Consider the following 18753-nt stretch of genomic DNA (forward strand, 5'->3'; position numbering starts at 1 on the left):
AGATATAGTCTGCAAGTGGTTCGATGAACTTTTGTAAGTAGTCTGTTTAGGTTTTTTTATTGGTAACGCCACGTAAAGCTCTGTATGAAAATCACTGGCTATGCTTTGTGCAGTCTGTGGCTGATTTGCATTGTTGTTTGCTATTGTAGTGTTGGCAGCTGGATGTGAACAGCGCGTAGCGTTGCGCAGTTGGAGGTGAGCCGCCAGCAGTGGTGGATGTGGGAAGAGAAATGGCGGAGTTTTGAGAGCGGATGATCTGGACGTGTGTCCATCAGAGACAGTAAATTTATAAGACTGGATGTCATGAACTGCTATATATATATGACTATTGAACACTATTAAGGTAAATACATTGTCTGTTCTCTATCAAAATCTTTCATTTGCTAACTATGCCTATCAGTAATTAGTGCCTTCAGTAGTTTGAATCTTTTATTTAGCTGGCAGTAGTGGCGCTCGCTGTATTGCAGTAGTTTGAGTAACGAAGATTTTTGTAAGGTAAGTGATTCATGAAAGGTATAGGTTATTGTTAATCAGGGCCATTCTTTTGTAGGGATTATTGAAAGTCAGGTTGCGTTGCGCTAAAAGTAATGTGTGTCAGTTTAAGCACAGTCATGTATAATTTTTCTAAGGGGACGTTTCACTTTCTGCCACAATTCGCAGTAAATATGTACATGTTGATGCGGATGCAGATCGCGCGGGATGTATACGGCATCAAGTAATAGGATGGTTGACTTTCCTACGCCCACTCTGAATTTTGCAACAGATCTCTCTAGTTGCATTTGTCACTGGAGTTGCATGAGATTCTGCCTCATTCTTTTTAAACGAGCCGGTGGCAATACATGCCACTCTTCTCCACCTTCTCGATTACTGCTAATTGGTAATTCAGAAGCGAAGAGTAACACTCAACGGACTGTTCAGAGGTGGTTCGGAGAGAAGATTAGGGTTCAAGGTCACATGGAAAACGATGTCATTAGGGACGCAGCACAAGTTCAGAGTGTGGAAGAATGGGAATGTTAATAGACATTGCCTTTTCATAGCAATCACCCAGGGATTCGCCTTAAGCGAGACAGGGAAACAGCGGACAACCTATAGCTGGATGACCGGATAGGGCTTGGAACAGAAGTGCTCCAGAGCACCAGAGCCCCACCACTGCGCCAACCCGCTTGATGAGGCTTTTGTCAGCACACCTGTTTCGCGGTGTAACTATATTTCTGCAACATTCTTTCCATTACTCTCATCTGGCATCTCCAAATCCATCGACTTCAAGTTTCTCAGCACGATACTCGCAGATATCGACTTACGTTTCTTGTTCACTTCACCAGTTTCGTAACATATCATGAAAGATGAGCAGGCTTTCCCTTTTTTCTTTTATACCGTCTATTTCCGTGGCTAAATGTTTTCAGAGTGGTCTGCCTTCATCTGTTACAACCACACCCATCTCCAGTAGAGAAACTCTCGCCCACTCCAAGTCATCTTGAGACTACGTCACAGTGTTTGGTAAAGCAGTATTTATGCTACAACTACACCCCAACATTCTCATTAATGTGTATTGAGTCTCTAATGATTCCGGGATATTTCTTGTAGTTTCTGAGGAATGCATGCATTCGGGGTAGAAAGAGCGTACAATTCCTTAGTTGTCATTCTACGATTACTGAACGATTCACTTTCCCCTTTATTGTAAGGTAATTAAACGATTCAAGTCACTTTCTAACAAGTGTGAAATGCATAACCTAATGTTAATTCGTCCCCACTTTCGGTAAAAATCAGCCATAAGCAATTGCCATTCAGCCTTAAGTTTATACCATACTACCAGGTGACGGGCCGTTCAGTACCGACCGTCCGCCACGTTATTGTCAGTCAATGCGTCATTTGGATGCGGTAGGAATGGCCTGTGGCTAGCACATCAATCTTCCGCGCTTTGTCAGCTCCAGGACATTGGAGCAGCTGTTTAACACTCTAGTGGCCCCGCATCTGGCATCAGATGGACGAATGCGACCCTTTGCCGTCCTAAGGAAAATTTCCTGGCAGCGGCGGTAACTGAACTTCGATTCTTCGCAAATCAGTCAGACACGCTGAGCACTCACCTTCGAAGGTAGATATGTCCATACCATACTACATTCAAAAGATCGTCAGTTTTTACATGAAATGCAATTTTATAATACTACAACCACCTTTTCTCTGTTTTTTTTTCACCATTGGAGAACAAGCACTGTATCATGGGATGGACCTGATCAGCCAAAATGGTCACATAATACTGGGCAGTAAAGCTACCTTGCAGAGTAACTATGGGGCCCCTGTAAATCCATGAAATGGCTGCCGAATGATTACGTTTCACTCCTGCGGTTTGAACTCGGATAGAAGTTGGAAACCGTGTGAAACAAGACTCATCTGACCAAATTACTTTCTTGCATTGTCCAGGTTTTATGGCGTCAGGAACACGTTCTTCTGTCTCAGGAGTTTGCGTCACTGGTGAGTTGTTTTGGAATTCCTGCTCCCTACGCAATTCGCAGCTTCAGGACATCCCCTCGTGTTGCTTTGCCGTTGACAGGGTTCGCGAGTGTGGCAACCAGTTCTCCAGTGACTGTTGCTGCTGTCATCCTCTTATTTTCCGTTACACTCAACACACACTTTCCTCCGCGTTGCGCTGCTCCTAGCTAGCTATACACCTGTATTGTAAGCTGCTTCGTATTTTTCAGTTATTATAAACGGGATACAAGGGAGACACTATCTAGATCTGTTGAGGGAGACACTATCTAGATCTGTTGTCTTTTGTTAAAGTTTTGAACAGCATGCTGGTAACATGGACGTATGTAGTTTCAATTAATTCCGTCTAATGTAGCTAACACATGTCAGCCTCGGTAGCTGCGTGATCAGCGTGGCTGGATGCCAATGGAAGGACACGGTTTTGCTTCCTGGCCGGGTGAGTTTATTTTCCCCACTCGAGGACTGTGTGTTCTGCAGTCCTCATCATCATTCCATTACTAGAGACACGGAATCGCTTAAAAGGTGTACCTAAAAAGACTTTTACCCAGCGACGAAGCTGCCACACGACAGAAAGAGAGACAAGTAACATATAATGATTTAAAAAATATGTGTATATGGGTATAGAGATGATGATGTATTTTATACAGTATGAGAAACGATATGGCAGGCCGGAGTGGCCAAGCGGTTCTAGGCGCTACATTCTGTAACCGCGCGACCGCTACGGTAGAAGGTTCGAATCCTGCCTCGGGCATGGATGTGTGTCATGTCCTTAGGTTAGTTAGGTTTAAGTAGTTCTAAGTTCTAGGGGACTGATGTCCTCAGATGTTAAGTGCCATAGCGCTCAGAGTCATTTGAGCCATTTGAGAAACGATATGATTGCTGTATGTAGGAGCCTGAAAATGGTATATTGTAACACCGAAATGGGAGCGTAAAAAGAAACAAACCATTAAATACTCCTGCTAGTGTTATCGATACTACATATCAGTTGTCCCAGTGTCCAGCAGAAGATGGATGTACGAAGGTAACCACGTAAGTTCGTCACCTGCGAAAACGCTCACCTACGCTGAACCACAAATCGACTTCGAAAATGGGGACTAACTATAAAATTAGACATTGATGAAGTGGCACGGCGCAATGACCTGACGCTAACTCTCCGTTCTGGAAATGGAAATTTTCTGGTCCCTTTGTTTCACAAACTTTCATATTAAGAAAATTATCACCTTTGTTTCACATTCAAACACGAAGAAAGTCCTGGATTCATCCATATATCCAGAGAAACATAAACTGTAGGCTACTGTAGTAGCCAAGGCGTTATAAGAGACAGACTCTAAATTCTTCGCTTTTTGTAGAATAATTTGTAGTTGGACATCATTCTGTAACTTTACAGAACGAATCTGGCCGCTTAGAAGGATATTGCCTATAAGATTTACGTTTTATTGAATATTCGCTCGTACATGCAGAACAGAGCACATATCTACCATTTGGACTATTTTTCCGGCATCAAATCAGGATTTCTCTGTCAAGTACTTTTCTGAGTAGCCTGGGAGTTTAAACACCTATTAGACACGGCTGGGAGATTACGTACGCAGGACAGAGACGAGTGGGTAATTATTCTATCGACAATACGAGCCGCATATTGGGGTATCTACTGACATTGATAACCTCAGTTTTTATAGCCCCTCGCCTGGGAAAGTAAAAGCTGTTCGGCAGTTCGCGGACAACTGCACTGCATCTACGAAATGTACACTCCTGGAAATTGAAATAAGAACACCGTGAATTCATTGTCCCAGGAAGGGGAAACTTTATTGACACATTCCTGGGGTCAGATACATCACATGATCACACTGACAGAACCACAGGCACATAGACACAGGCAACAGAGCATGCACAATGTCGGTACTAGTACAGTGTATATCCACCTTTCGCAGCAATGCAGGCTGCTATTCTCCATGGAGACGATCGTAGAGATGCTGGATGTAGTCCTGTGGAACGGCTTGCCATGCCATTTCCACCTGGCGCCTCAGTTGGACCAGCGTTCGTGCTGGACGTGCAGACCACGTGAGACGACGCTTCATCCAGTCCCAAACATGCTCAATGGGGGACAGATCCGGAGATCTTGCTGGCCAGTGTAGTTGACTTACACCTTCTAGAGCACGTTAGGTGGCACGGGATACATGCAGACGTGCATTGTCCTGTTGGAACGGCAAGTTCCCTTGCCGGTCTAGGAATGGTAGAACGATGGGTTCGATGACGGTTTGGATGTACCGTGCACTATTCAGTGTCCCCTCGACGATCACCAGTGGTGTACGGCCAGTGTAGGAGATCGCTCCCCACACCATGATGCCGGGTGTTGGCCCTGTGTGCCTCGGTCGTATGCAGTACTGATTGTGGCGCTCACCTGCACGGCGCCAAACACGCATACGACCATCATTGGCACCAAGGCAGAAGCGACTCTCATCGCTGAAGACGACACGTCTCCATTCGTCCCTCCATTCACGCGTGTCGCGACACCACTGGAGGCGGGCTGCACGATGTTGGGGCGTGAGCGGAAGACGGCCTAACGGTGTGCGGGACCGTAGCCCAGCTTCATGGAGACGGTTGCGAATGGTCGTCGCCGATACCCCAGGAGCAACAGTGTCCCTAATTTGCTGGGAAGTGGCGGTGCGGTCCCCTACGGCACTGCGTAGGATCCTACGGTCTTGGCGTGCATCCGTGCGTCGCTGCGGTCCGGTCCCAGGTCGACGGGCACGTGCACCTTCCGCCGACCACTGGCGACAACATCGATGTACTGTGGAGACCTCACGCCCCACGTGTTGAGCAATTCGGCGGTACGTCCACCCGGCCTCCCGCATGCCCACTATACGCCCTCGCTCAAAGTCCGTCAACTGCACATACGGTTCACGTCCACGCTGTCGCGGCATGCTACCAGTGTTAAAGACTGCGATGGAGCTCCGTATGCCACGGCAAACTGGCTGACACTGATGGCGGCGGTGCACAAATGCTGCGCAGCTAGCGCCATTCGACGGCCAACACCGCGGTTCCTGGTGTGTCCGCTGTGCCGTGCGTGTGATCATTGCTTGTACAGCCCTCTCGCAGTGTCCGGAGCAAGTATGGTGGGTCTGACACACCGGTGTCAATGTGTTCTTTTTTCCATTTCCAGGAGTGTAGTTGAAGGACAGTGAAACCGCTAGTGAACAACAAGGGGCTGGATGTCTCCGCACCATCAGAGAACGTGGACGTGAGGCACCTTCCGAATGAGTTAGAGAAGGTCGATTTTGCTGCAGGCCCCAGCGTCCACCATTACTGCCTTCTCAGTTCTCGGCTGTTATTGGAGAATATACTGTCATTGCTCCGAGGACATTCCGACACCACATTGTGAGTGTTTCCAGCAGATTTCTAGGCGCCATGAGGGGGAAGGGTGGGCACTAAGTGGTGTTGACATACTTTTCATTTTGCAGCTTACACCCACTTCAGTATTGACATTAACTGAGTTTCAGAAATGCTGCTCTAAATATATGGAAATGCGTGGCGTGTTCATTGCTCCTGCGACATATCTAGACTTTGCCGATCGGTCGTAATATTCATTTTCGTTGTCACACTTACCATAGTCTGAGAATATAAATTTGTATTATTATCTCTAAATTTAATTCCATACTCATCCACAACAAAACAGTACTAAGGAGATTTCATAGTCATAGAGATGGTATCGACACACACATAGTTGGAAGGCGATGGCTAACCACATAGTCATTTAATCAGTGCTAACAACCGAATTTCAACGCTCCCACAATGTACCGTGGATGGCGGAACAGCAAAATCGCGTTGCCAAACTACCGGGTGATCAAAAAATCAGTATAAATTTGAAAACTTAATAAACCACGGAATAGTGTAGATAGAGAGGTAAAAATTGACACACATGCTTGGAATGACATGGGGTTTTATCAGAACCAAAAAAAAAGTTCACAAAATGTCCGGCAGATGGCGCTGGACAGCAAAACGTTAGTAACTGCTACCGTGACGGGTGAGAGGCCGCCGATATGTTACAGAATCGCATCATCCCCAGCCTGGCTGATAAACACCTGCTGGAACGTACGATGTTTATGCAGGATGGCGCTCCTCCCCATATTGCTAGACGCGTGGAAGATCTTGGTGATGATCGTGTGCTCAGCCGCCGCTTTCGTTGTGCTTGGCCTCCCTGTTCCCCAGACCTCAGTCCGTGCGATTATTGGCTTTGGGGTTACCTGAAGTCGCAAGTGTATCGTGATCGACCGACATCTCTAGGGATCCTGAAAGACAACATCCGACGCCAATGCCTCACCATAACTCTAGACATGGTTTACAGTGCTGTTCACAACATTATTCCTCGACTACAGCTATTGTTGAGGAATGATGGTGGACATATTGAGCATTTCCTGCAATGAACATCATCTTCGCTTAGTCTTACTTTGTTATGCTAATTATTGCTCTTCTGATCAGATGAAGCGCCATCTGTCGGACATTTTTGAACTTTTGTAGTTTTTTGGTTCTAATAAAACCCCATGTCATTCCAAGCATGTGTGTCAATTTGTACGTCTCTGTCTACATTATTCCGTGATTCATTTTGTTTTCAAATTTATACTCACTTTTTGATCACCCGGTACTTTATTCCGTACCTAAGTTGTTTCTATCACTGTAAAACAGGTTTATGGTGATTGTGGAAGGGGCGAGTAGCATACATTCTGACGGTTATAATCGAGCATCGGAAATTACATACTCAACGACGAGACACATAGCAACATACCTTCAAATAATCCCACATACCTGGCATAAGAAACTTTGTAACGAGCAGAGAAAGCAGATCATCAACAACCGATTTTAAGTCATAATTTATTTATTATAAATGCTTTTTTTTTAAAAAAACTAGTCAAGTGTGAAGACTACCTAACATATTGCTAGTTTACGGATTAACAATAAATCAGATGGTGATATTTTGTATAAATCTTTTTTTCTCCCACTTAAGACCAGGAATAAGAGGCCGCTATAAGTATAGTACGTTCTGAATAGGTACTATGAGTGAAAAAAGTTTTAGGAGACGTACATACCTCCACTCGTGAAAAGCGTGATTCAGTGCGGTGAACGGAAATACCAGCAGCAATCGGTTCACCTTCCTGCAACATGTGAAACAATGTTGACTTAGGATGATTTACTGCTCGTTTGACTAATAATCCACAAATACTTAAAATTAATCAAGTAGAAATGCAGCCAGGGTTCTATCCAGACTGAAAACAAATCTGATAAGGAAATCAGCTGCCTCAAATTAAGCATCAATAAAAAATTAACAACAATAATATTTTCTGCGTTAAAAACGGGTTGGCGATTACGAAATATGTACTACGCTACGACAGTAAAAATGTAACAAAAACTACTTTAGTAGAGTTTTAAAGTATTGTTATGACACATGAGTCATTCGAAACACCAGGGTTTGTCTTTCAGAACTAACCCAAATTGTCATACTCTAAGTGACAATTACCCACGTTCGTGAAGGATAAATAAAGCTTGTATGCTATAACGTAACCTGAAAATCTCGTAGAACAAGGGACGTATAAAGTATTCACCTACATTACCATCTCAAATAGCAGGATGAGATGCCGTCCACATGATGTATCATGTCATCAGACTGGGAGGTTGCCTGGCAACTGGCTCCTATTTAGCTCCACGTCGAACAATGAAAGCGATTCTGCTACGAAGATTATGTGGCACCGATACGTAAGCGCGCGAACGAAGAAAGTATTCAGCAGCAATGTCGTCTCTAGCAGCCCTGTTTTGCTATTCAATTATTCCACTTGCTACGCTAGCGGATGTAATGACGTTCAACACATGCGCCACATTTTCAGTTTGTAACAGATTTACTGTTCGAGTTATTTGTGGAAGTGTTTTGCAGAACCGTGTGTAGCTTATGTGGTTTTGACTGAGCAGTTATTTTAATGCTGTCTGCGTGCTGGACTCAAGCAATCGGTCGGTTGGGACAGAGCAGCGAGGAAGTTTCCGCAACACACTGTCAGACCAGGACCGCTGGTGGCGTACACGCGTCGTCGGATTGTGAGGCGCTAGCTATGAGAGCTACAAAGTTCGTTGTCCACCGAACCTGGACACTGAAGTTGCGTTAGCTTGTTATGAAACCTCAACTGCTGTGACATCTCTTCGTTCATTGCTTCTTGGGCCGATCCGGCTGGCAACAATATATGGTGTGTTGGGGTCGGCGAAATTTTGCAGCCGTCTTCCTGTAAGGTCTTTAACTGTTAAATTGGTTGTGACTTATCCATGAAGTGCACCAGCGGTATTTTCTGCCTTCTGGACCCTAACGCCCTGGTCGTTAGCGTAGTTTTCCAGTAGTGTGTGTTTCCTCGCCGTGATGATGCTGTTCGGCACGGCGTGTAGTTCGACAACCTTTTAGTTGTTTGTTCATATTTTTTTCTTAAGAGTGGTTATTGTGCCTTGGCTGTTTTTGGACGCCAATTCTGAAGACGTAGTGCGGCTGGTATCTTCGTCCTCAGCTGATATTTTGCGTTGTCGTACCATCGGTCGGGTGGGACGGAATTGATTAGGTTGTTGTTTGGTCCTTCAGCCGTCCCAGGGTCGGGTTGCCATCCAGTTATTTAACCTTACTCTTGGCTGCATGTCTCACCTCACCTTACGTTAGAGCTACCTTCTCACGCCGACCCTTGGAATACTTCGGAGCACCACTGTTCTGTTGGTTTTGTTGTTGTTGTTGTTGTTGTTGTGGTCTTCAGTCCTGAGACTGGTTTGATGCAGCTCTCCATGCTACTCTATCCTGTGCAAGCTTCTTCATCTCCCAGTACCTACTGCAACCTACATCCTTCAGAATCTGCTTAGTGTATTCATCTCTTGGTCTCCCCCTACGATTTTTACCCTCCACGCTGCCCTCCAATACTAAATTGGTGATCCCTTGATGCCTCAGAACATGTCCTACCAACCGATCCCTTCTTCTGGTCAAGTTGTGCCACAAACTTCTCTTCTCCCCAATCCTATTCAGTACTTCCTCATTAGTTATGTGATCTACCCATCTAATCTTCAGCATTCTTCTGTAGCACCACATTTCGAAAGCTTCTATTCTCTTCTTGTCCAAACTATTTACCGTCCATGTTTCACTTCCATACATGGCTACACTCCATACAAATACTTTCAGAAACGACTTCCTGACACCTAAATCTATGCTCGATGTTAACAAATTCCTCTTCTTCAGAAACGCTTTCCTTGCCATTGCCAGTCTACATTTTATATCCTCTCTACTTCGACCATCATCAGTTATTTTACTCCCCAAATAGCAAAACTCCTTTACTACTTTAAGTGTCTCATTTCCTAATCTAATTCCCTCAGCATCACCCGACTTAATTCCACTACATTCCATTATCCTCGTTTTGCTCTTGTTGATGTTCATCTTATATCCTCCCTTCAAGATACCATCCATTCCATTCAACTGCTCTTCCAAGTCCTTTGCTGTCTCTGACAGAATTACAATGTCATCGGCGAACCTCAAAGTTTTTATTTCTTCTCCATGGATTTTAATACCTACTCCGAAATTTTCTTTTGTTTCCTTTACTGCTTGCTCAATATACAGATTGAATAACATGGGGGAGAGGCAACAACCCTGTCTTACTCCCTTCCCCACCGCTGCTTCCCTTTCATGTCCCTCGACTCTTATAACAGCCATCTGGTTTCTGTACAAATTGTAAATAGCCTTTCGCTCCTTGTATTTTACCCCTGCCACCTTTAGAATTTGAAAGAGAGTATTCCAGTCAACATTGTCAAAAGCTTTCTCTAAGTCTACAAATGCTAGAAACGTAGGTTTGCCTTTCCTTAATCTTTCTTCTAAGATAAGTCGTAAGGTCAGTATTGCCTCACGTGTTCCAGTATTTCTACGGAATCCAAACTGATCTTCCCCGAGGTTGGCTTCTACTAGTTTTTCCATTCGTCTGTAAAGAATTCGTGTTAGTATTTTGCAGCTGTGGCTTATTAAACTGATTGTTCGGTAATTTTCACATCTGTCAACACCTGCTTTCTTTGGGATTGGAATTATTATGTTCTTCTTGAAGTCTGAGGGTATTTCACCTGTTTCATACATCTTGCTGACCAGATGGTAGAGTTTTGTCAGGACTGGCTCTCCCAAGGCCGTCAGTAGTTCCAATGGAATGTTGTCTACTCCGGGGGCCTTGTTTCGACTCAGGTCTTTCAGTGCTCTGTCAAACTCTTCACGCAGTATCGTATCTCCCATTTCATCTTCATCTACATCCTCTTCCATTTCCATAATATTGTCCTCAAGTACATCGCCCTTGTATAGACCCTCTATATACTCCTTCCACCTTTCTGCTTTCCCTTCTTTGCTTAGAACTAGGTTTCCATCTGAGCTCTTGATGTTCATACAAGTGGTTCTCTTATCTCCAAAGGTCTCTTTAATTTTCCTGTAGGCAGTATCTATCTTACCCCTAGTGAGACAAGCGTCTACATCCTTACATTTGTCCTCTAGCCATCCCTGCTTAGCCATTTTGCACTTCCTGTCGATCTCATTTTTGAGACGTTTGTATTCCTTTTTGCCTGCTTCATTTAGTAGAGTAGACATTTACTGTTGGTTTTAGATTGTGATTTTCATTTTAGTCTGATGTACTGAGCGAGGCCTTCAGCCGTCTATTAATTTAGTTTGTTTTTTTTTCAATTTTAAGATAAGGCCTTCAGCCGACTTAAATTAAAGTTTCAAGATTGATTTGTTTAATAACTAAAATTTTTAAAGTGTGTTCTGTCTGGGTAGTGTTTCACGTCCCGTCGACAACGAGGTCATTAGAGTGTTCTGTCTGAAATTCTTCTTCTCCAGGCCCTTAAGTCCTGAGTTGTTCAATATCCAGTGTGTGGTCTTCAGCCACGCTTTTACTTGAAATGTTTTTAAGATAAGTCCTCCACCAGTCTTAAATTAAAGTTTTGAAAACTGATTGTTTTAAAACTATTTTTTTTTAATTTGCTCTATGTGAAATTCTTGTTATCCAGTCCCTAAGTCCTGAGTTGTTCATTGCCTTGTGTGTAACCTTCAGCCGAGTATTTACTTGAATTTTTATTTTTATTTTTTTAAATAAGGCCTTCAGCCGCGTGTATTCTTTAAAGCCATTTTTTATAACTTCTGCTCAGGCTTTCAGCCATTCTTGTTTTGGTGTGCATTTGGCCCTTCAGCCCAGGAGGCCTTCTTGACTACGCTTTCAGCCGTATTGATTTAATTTGATCCTCTTAAGGCAGTGTGTAATTAAGTGGTTCTTAGGAAAATAAGAGTTTGTGTGTTTTGTGCAACTAATAGTTACTGATTACGGCCGCACTCCACAACCCTAAACCTGATCCGCTCTGTCCTGCGAAAGCAGATTCCACATATCATATGCAATAAAAATAGATATAATTTGCTACAAAGAATACTTCAAGGGAACATCAACAGCAAAATAGGTCCTGGAAGAAGACGAATACACTACTAGCCATTAAAATTGCTACACCGCGAAGATGACGTGCTACAGACGCGAAATTTAACCAACAGGAAGAAGATGCTGTGATATGCAAATGATTAGCTTTTCAGACCATTCACACAAGGTTGGCGCCGGTGGCGACACCTACAACGTGCTGACATGAGGAAAGTTTCCAACCGATTTCTCAGACACAAACACCAGTTGACCGGCGTTGCCTGGTGAAACGTTGTTGTGATGCCTCGTTTAAGGAGAAGAAATGCGTACCATCACGTTTCCGACTTTGATAAAGGTCGGATTGTAGCCTATCGCGATTGCGGTTTATCGAATCGCGACATTGCTGCTCGCGTTGTTCGATATCCAATGACTGTTAGCAGAATATGGAATCGGTGAGTTCAGGAGGGTAATACGGAAGACCGTGCTGGATCCCAACAGCCTCGTATCAGTAGCAGTCGAGATGACAGGCATCTTATCCGCATGTCTGTAACGGATCGTGCAGCCACGTCTCGATCCCTGAGTCAACAGATGGGGACGTTTGCAAGACAACAGCCATCTGCACGAACAGTTCGACGACGTTTGCAGCAGCATGGACTATCAGCTCGGAGACCATGGATGCATCACAGACAGGAACGCCTGCGATGGTGTACTCAACGACGAACCTGTGTGCACGAACGGCAAAACGTCATTTTTTCGGATGAATCCAGGTTCTGTTTACAGCATCATGATGGCCACATCCGTGTTTGGTGACATCGCGGTGACCGCACATTGCAAGCATGTATTCGTCATCGCCATATTGGCGTATCACCCGGCGTGATGGTATGGGGTGCCATTGTTTACACGTCTCGGTCACCTCTTGTTCGCATTGACGGCAGTTTGATCAGTGCACGTTACATTTCAGATGTTTTACGACCCGTGGCTCTACCCTTCATTCGCTCCCTGAAAAACCCTACATTTCAGCAGGATAATGCACGACCGCATGTTGCGGGTCCTCTACGGGCCTTTCTGGATACAGAAAATTTTCGACTGCTGCCCTGGCCAGCAGATTCTCCAGATCTCTCACCAACTGAAAACGTCTGGTCAATGGTGGCCGAACAACTGGCTCGTCACAATACGCCAATCACTACTCTTGACGAACTGTGGTATAGTGCTGAAGCTGCATGGGCAGCTGTACCTGTACATGCCATCCAAGCTCTGTTTGACTCAAAGCCCAAGCGTATCAAGGCCGTTATTACGGCCAGAGGTGGTTGTTCTGGGTACTGATTTCTCAGGATCTATGCACCCAAATTGCGTGAAAATGTGATCACATGTCAGTTCTAGTATAATATATTTGCCCAATGAATACCCGTTTATCATCTGCATTTCTTCTTGGTGTAGCAATTTTAATGGCCAGTAGTGTATTTTGGTTATACAGCCTTAGATGCTAGTTCAGTACGTCTTCAACAGAATTGTTCCTTCTTGCTACCAACAAGAGAAGAATAGGCACCATAATCGATAAAATCCGAACATGTTAGGCACTGACAGAAGAAGAAGACACCCTGTATGTGGACAGTGGTGTAGTGCGACTGGCGCTGAACCAGATCTCAGAGTGACGTAACGCGGTTGGGGCCGGCGCTCTAGACGCAGATGCAGCGTCGTCACTTGAGCGGCAGCCCCGCGGGGCGCTAAGAAACTCGCAGAGAGGCGCAAAGTTTGCGCGCGGACGGCGCCGCTGGAGTCCCCGCCGCCGTGACCTCCCTTTGGCGGGCGGCGCGCCTCTTGCGGCCGAATTATGTCGTGTAATTCGGCGTTAAATTACGGCATTGAGCGAGGGCGCCGGATCAATCCGCGCGCCGCCCTCCCGCGTCTGATCTCTGCTTACCCCGGGTTAAGCCATGCAAATGAGTGCGCCAGCGCCCAGACTACACCGGAGTAGCGCCGTCTGCCGCTTCCTTGTTGGCGTGGCAGTGGGCTGCGCGCCTGCGCAGTGCTTACCGCGGCCCGGACTGGTGCAAAGCTACCAGCCCAAAAACGATCTACATCTACATCTACATCCATACTCCGCAAGCCACCTGACGGTGTGTGGCGGAGGGTACTTTGAGTACCTCTATCAGTTCTCCCTTCTATTCCAGTCTCGTATTGTTCGTGGAAAGAAAGGTTGTCGGTATGCCTCTGTGTGGGCTCTAATCTCTCCGATTTTATTCTCATGGTCTCTTCGTGAGATATACGTAGGAGGGAGCAATATACTGCTTGACTCCTCGGTGAAGGTATGTTCTCGAAACTTCAACAAAAGCCCGTACCGAACTACTGAACGTCTTTCCTGCAGAGTCTTCCACTGGAGTTTATCTCTCATCTCCGTAACGCTTTCGCGATTACTAAATGATCCTGTAACGAAGCGCGCTGCTCTCCGTTGGATCTTCTCTATCTCTTCTATCAACCCTATCTCGTACGGATCTCACACCGGTGAGCACTATTCAAGCAGTGGGTGAACAAGAGTACTGTATCCTACTTTCTTTGTTTTTGGATTGCATTTCCTTAGGATTCTTCCAATGAATCTCAGTCTGGCATCTGCTTTACCGACGGTCAACTTTATATGACCATTCCATTTTAAATCACTCCTAATGCCTACTCCCAGATAATTTATGGAACTAACTGCTTCCAGTTTCTGACCTGCTATATTGTAGCTAAATGATATAGATCTTTCTTTATATGTATTCGCAGCACACTACACGTGTCTACTTTGAGATTCAATTGCCATTCCGTGCACTATGCGTCAATTTGTTGCAGATCCTCCTGCATTTCAGTACAATTTTCCATTGTTACAACCTCTCGATATACTACAGCATCATCCGCAAAAGCCTCACTGAACTTCCAATGTTATCCACAAGGTCATTCATATATATTGTGAGTAGCAACGGTCCAACGACACTCCCCTGCGGCACACGTGAAATCAGTCTTACTTCGGAAGACTTCTCTCTATTGAGAATGACACGCTGCGTTCTGTTATCTAGGAACTCTTCAATCCAATCACACAATTGGTCTGATAGTCCGTATGCTCTTATTTTGTTCAGTAAACGACTGTGGGGAACTATATCGAACGCCTTGCGGAAGTCAAGAAACACGACATCTATCTGGGAACCCGTGTCTATGGCCCTCTGAGTCTCGTGGACGAATAGCGCGAGCTGGGTTTCACACGATCGTTGCAGAGCGCACGACTAGGAGGCAGGGAACATATAGATAAATAATCTGCTCTGCCTTGTCGCATCGAATTAGTTCGCCCCTGCAGACAAGCAACACAGTGAACACATTTCCAGAGGGGCTGCTACTTTTGCGCCTTCTGTGGCAGCAACAACAGCGACTTCAATGAAATCTACGCTCATATTAGACGACCATAATGTTACTGCGCAGGGGGGAGAGGGCGCTTCGGTCGGCGTTTAGTGAGCTAGTGCGTAATCGGGACTGCGGAGAAAGGAAGGACGGTACAACTGCAGATATCCAATGAAAACTGCGCTAAGCTTAGTGTCATGAACTGAACGGTTGATCGCAGAAGGGTTAGACGCCAAGATCTTTGTCTGCTGCGTCTGTTTCACTGGAATCCGTTCCAATTTCATCCTCTCTGTCAGCTTCTACAGTGTGCAACGGAATTAAAGGATCACTTTCGCCTCCCAATGGGAGGATAAGGATATTACTTGCAAAAAACCAGAAAAATGTGACTAAGACTCGCTCTATGAGGGTTCCATACAAACTTAATCTGTATACCAGAGGTTAGGTTGAAAATGCCGCTACAGTTGTAAGGTTCTTTTATTTAGAACACGAGCCGTTTCGGGCTCTTATACGCCCATCTTCAGGAGCTGTAACTTGGTACTGTGACTCCAAGCGCCGTGGTGAACGAGTACAAATCACTGGTGTGACTCTTACTAGAATATTGCTTAAGTGTGTGGCACCCATACCAAACAGGATTAGCAGGGAGTACTGAACGTATTCAGAGAAGGGCAGCACGAATGGTCACGTATTTCTGTGATCTGCAGGTGAATGTCATCGATATGCTGAAAGAACTAAACTGGCAGACAGATGGATGGAACCTACCGTGAGAACGACCACTAAAATTGTTTGAGGAATCGGATTGAAATGATAACTCAAGCAAAATACTACAACTCCCTACATATTGCTCCAATACGGATCGTGAGGGTTAGATTAGATCAATTTCAGCATGCACAGAGGTATATAAACAACCACTTTTCCCGCGGTCCATGTGTGAATGGAACAAGAGAAAGCTCTAGTAAATGGTGCAGTGGACTGTACCCTATGCCATGTACTTCACAGAGGTTTGCAGAGTATATATGCAGATGTAGATACGTCTCATTGACAGCCACATCCAGTGCTTTGGTATGATGGGATCTGTAACATACAGGACAAGCGTATTCACTTGTAGAGTAGCAAATTGCTACTGCAGGATTATAATTTCCATAATTTTAGTAACTTGCTGGCAGATTAAAACTGTACCAACCGAGAATGGAACTCGGAACCTTTGCCCTACTCTGACAACTGCTCTTGGGGAGGTTGTTTTGGGGGAAGAGACCAAACAGCGAGATCATCGGTCTCATCGCATTACGGAAGGACGGGGAAGGAAGTCGGCCGTGCCCTTTCAAAGGAACCATCCCGGCATTTGCCTGGAGCGATTATGGGAAATCACGCAAAACCTAAATCAGGATGGCCGGACGAGGGATTGAACCGTCGTCCTCAAGAATGCGAGTCCAGTGTGCTAACCACTGCGCCACCTCGCTCGGTGACAAGTGCTCTACCGACTGAGTTATCCACGCAGGACTTATAACCTTTCCTCACAGCTTTACTTCTGACAGTACCTCATATCCTACCTTCAGAACGTCACAGATGTTCTCCTTTTATACCTTGAGGGACTAGCACTTCTGGACGAAAGGATATTACTGAGCCAAGGCTTAACCACAGCCTGGGGATTGTTTCCGGAATGAAATTTCCACTCTGTAGCAGACTGTGCTCTGATATGAAACGAGGCACTGGCGTAAATAAAGCTGTGAGGGTGGGTCGTAAGTCGTGCTTGGACAGCTCATTCGACAGAGCACTTGCAAGGGCCCAACTTCGAGTCTCGATCCGGCACACACTTTCAATCAGCCAGTAACTTTCAAATCAACGCACAATCCGCTGCAGAGCGAACACTTCATTCTGGTATAATGTTTGCTGTGGCACGAATGTTAATGGGCATATGATTTCGATGAGTCGTTTGTATCCGCCATTTTGATTATGTCATTGGTGAATATCAGGAAAAAGTATGGCAGGCTTCATGTAACCCCAAAAATGTGATTCTGCAGCTGCAGAAACGATGAAAATGAAGCAAAAGCTCAGACTTCCGTTATCTCCCCTTCAGAAACAAATAAGCTGGCATATGGAGAGTGCTTGATGAGAGAGAAAAATACAACTGTATCTCTTTTAAATAAAATAAATGTCGTGTGGCTAGAGCCTCCCGTCGGGTAGACCGTTCGCCTGGTGCAAGTCTTTCAGTTTGACGCCACTTTGGCGACTTGCGCGTCGATGGAGATGAAATGGTGATGATTAGGACAACACCCAGACAGTGAGCGGAGAAAATCTCCGACCCAGCTGGGAATCGAAGCCGGGCCCTTAGGATTGACATTCTGTCGCGCTGACCACTCAGTTACCAGGGGCGGACATCTCTTCTTTTGCAAAGTCTAGTAACGGTTCCTTCTAATCAAGCGGCTCCCCGGTGTCAGTAAGTAAACGATGCGGCCTGAAGGGAAGAAAACGCGAGGCAACGGGAGGGCACAGTACAGCGCAGCAGGGCTCAAAGCCAGGACGGCGGGCCGGGCTTCGCAGCGCAGGCGTCGCGTTGCAAACAAGTCGCGCATTCCGCCTAGTGGGGGACGGGCCTCCCCGCTAACCCGACTCCCGCCAACAGCCCTGGGAAATTGACCACGCTGGTGACTGTCGCCTGTGGACCCGCCTCTAACCCATTTCATCTTATCCAGCCGCTGTCTCGATAAGACTGTTCAGCGACAACTAAAAATTTATAGAACAGTTCCTACATGTGATATTCCAAGCTGCACCACTTGCACAGTTTCAGAATCGGCTGTACGTCTCTGCAGCCGAATGTTATTCCTGATGCTGCGTCTCATTTCTGTCTTCCCCTAACAGAAAATTTGTGTATTTTAAACACAAACATTTTATGTGATTCTTGAAGTTTTCCCGGCGTACTGAATGATCGATGAGATTTCGGGATTGCAGACGGATCACGTTTACTTCTTGCCACCATATTCTGGCTGGCCATCGTCCAGCCATCTTCAGGTGAGTGTCCGTCACTGGAGACTGCAAGTTCCCAGAGTCAGCTTTATGGGAAAAAATTGGCGCGAAAACGCATGCGCATTGGCCTCCGACACAGGAGCGTCCTCTATCGAAATCCGCGCCCTCTGGAGCTACTGTTCTATCCTAAGCTCCAGCTTCTCCAGTTCGGTCTTAGATCCCCCGCCAGTGAGTAGGTCCGATGTCGGTGGAGAAGTCCATGGATGTGCGGTCAGGAGAACGCGCCGCCCAGATCATGGTCCTGCGTATCTAGCCCATCTTCCAGAGGACACATCACTCAAAAACGTACGCTTTAAGATATTGTTCCCCTGTCCTGTTGTCATCTCAGCCATACGACTATGGAACGCGCTCCCCTGTGATCTGCGTCTTATCCAGAACCACTTAACATTCAAGAGGGAACTCAAGACTTACATATTAGGGACGGTATAGCTACCATTGTTATGCCCCTCTCATC

General features: G+C 45.7%; 1 protein-coding gene across 1 annotated transcript in view; it reads right to left on the reverse strand.

Moving 5' to 3' along the window:
• The window catches only part of LOC126088408 (uncharacterized), a 1096577-nt gene that overhangs the window by 804796 nt on the left and 273028 nt on the right, over positions 1 to 18753 (reverse strand). Inside the window, exon 4 of the mRNA XM_049906547.1 lies at positions 7566 to 7631. Within this exon, the coding sequence (XP_049762504.1) occupies positions 7566 to 7631 (66 nt within the window). The remainder of the gene's footprint in view (positions 1 to 7565; positions 7632 to 18753) is intronic.

This window comes from Schistocerca cancellata, chromosome 6, assembly GCF_023864275.1.
Source record: "Schistocerca cancellata isolate TAMUIC-IGC-003103 chromosome 6, iqSchCanc2.1, whole genome shotgun sequence".
Taxonomy (NCBI): domain Eukaryota; kingdom Metazoa; phylum Arthropoda; class Insecta; order Orthoptera; family Acrididae; genus Schistocerca; species Schistocerca cancellata.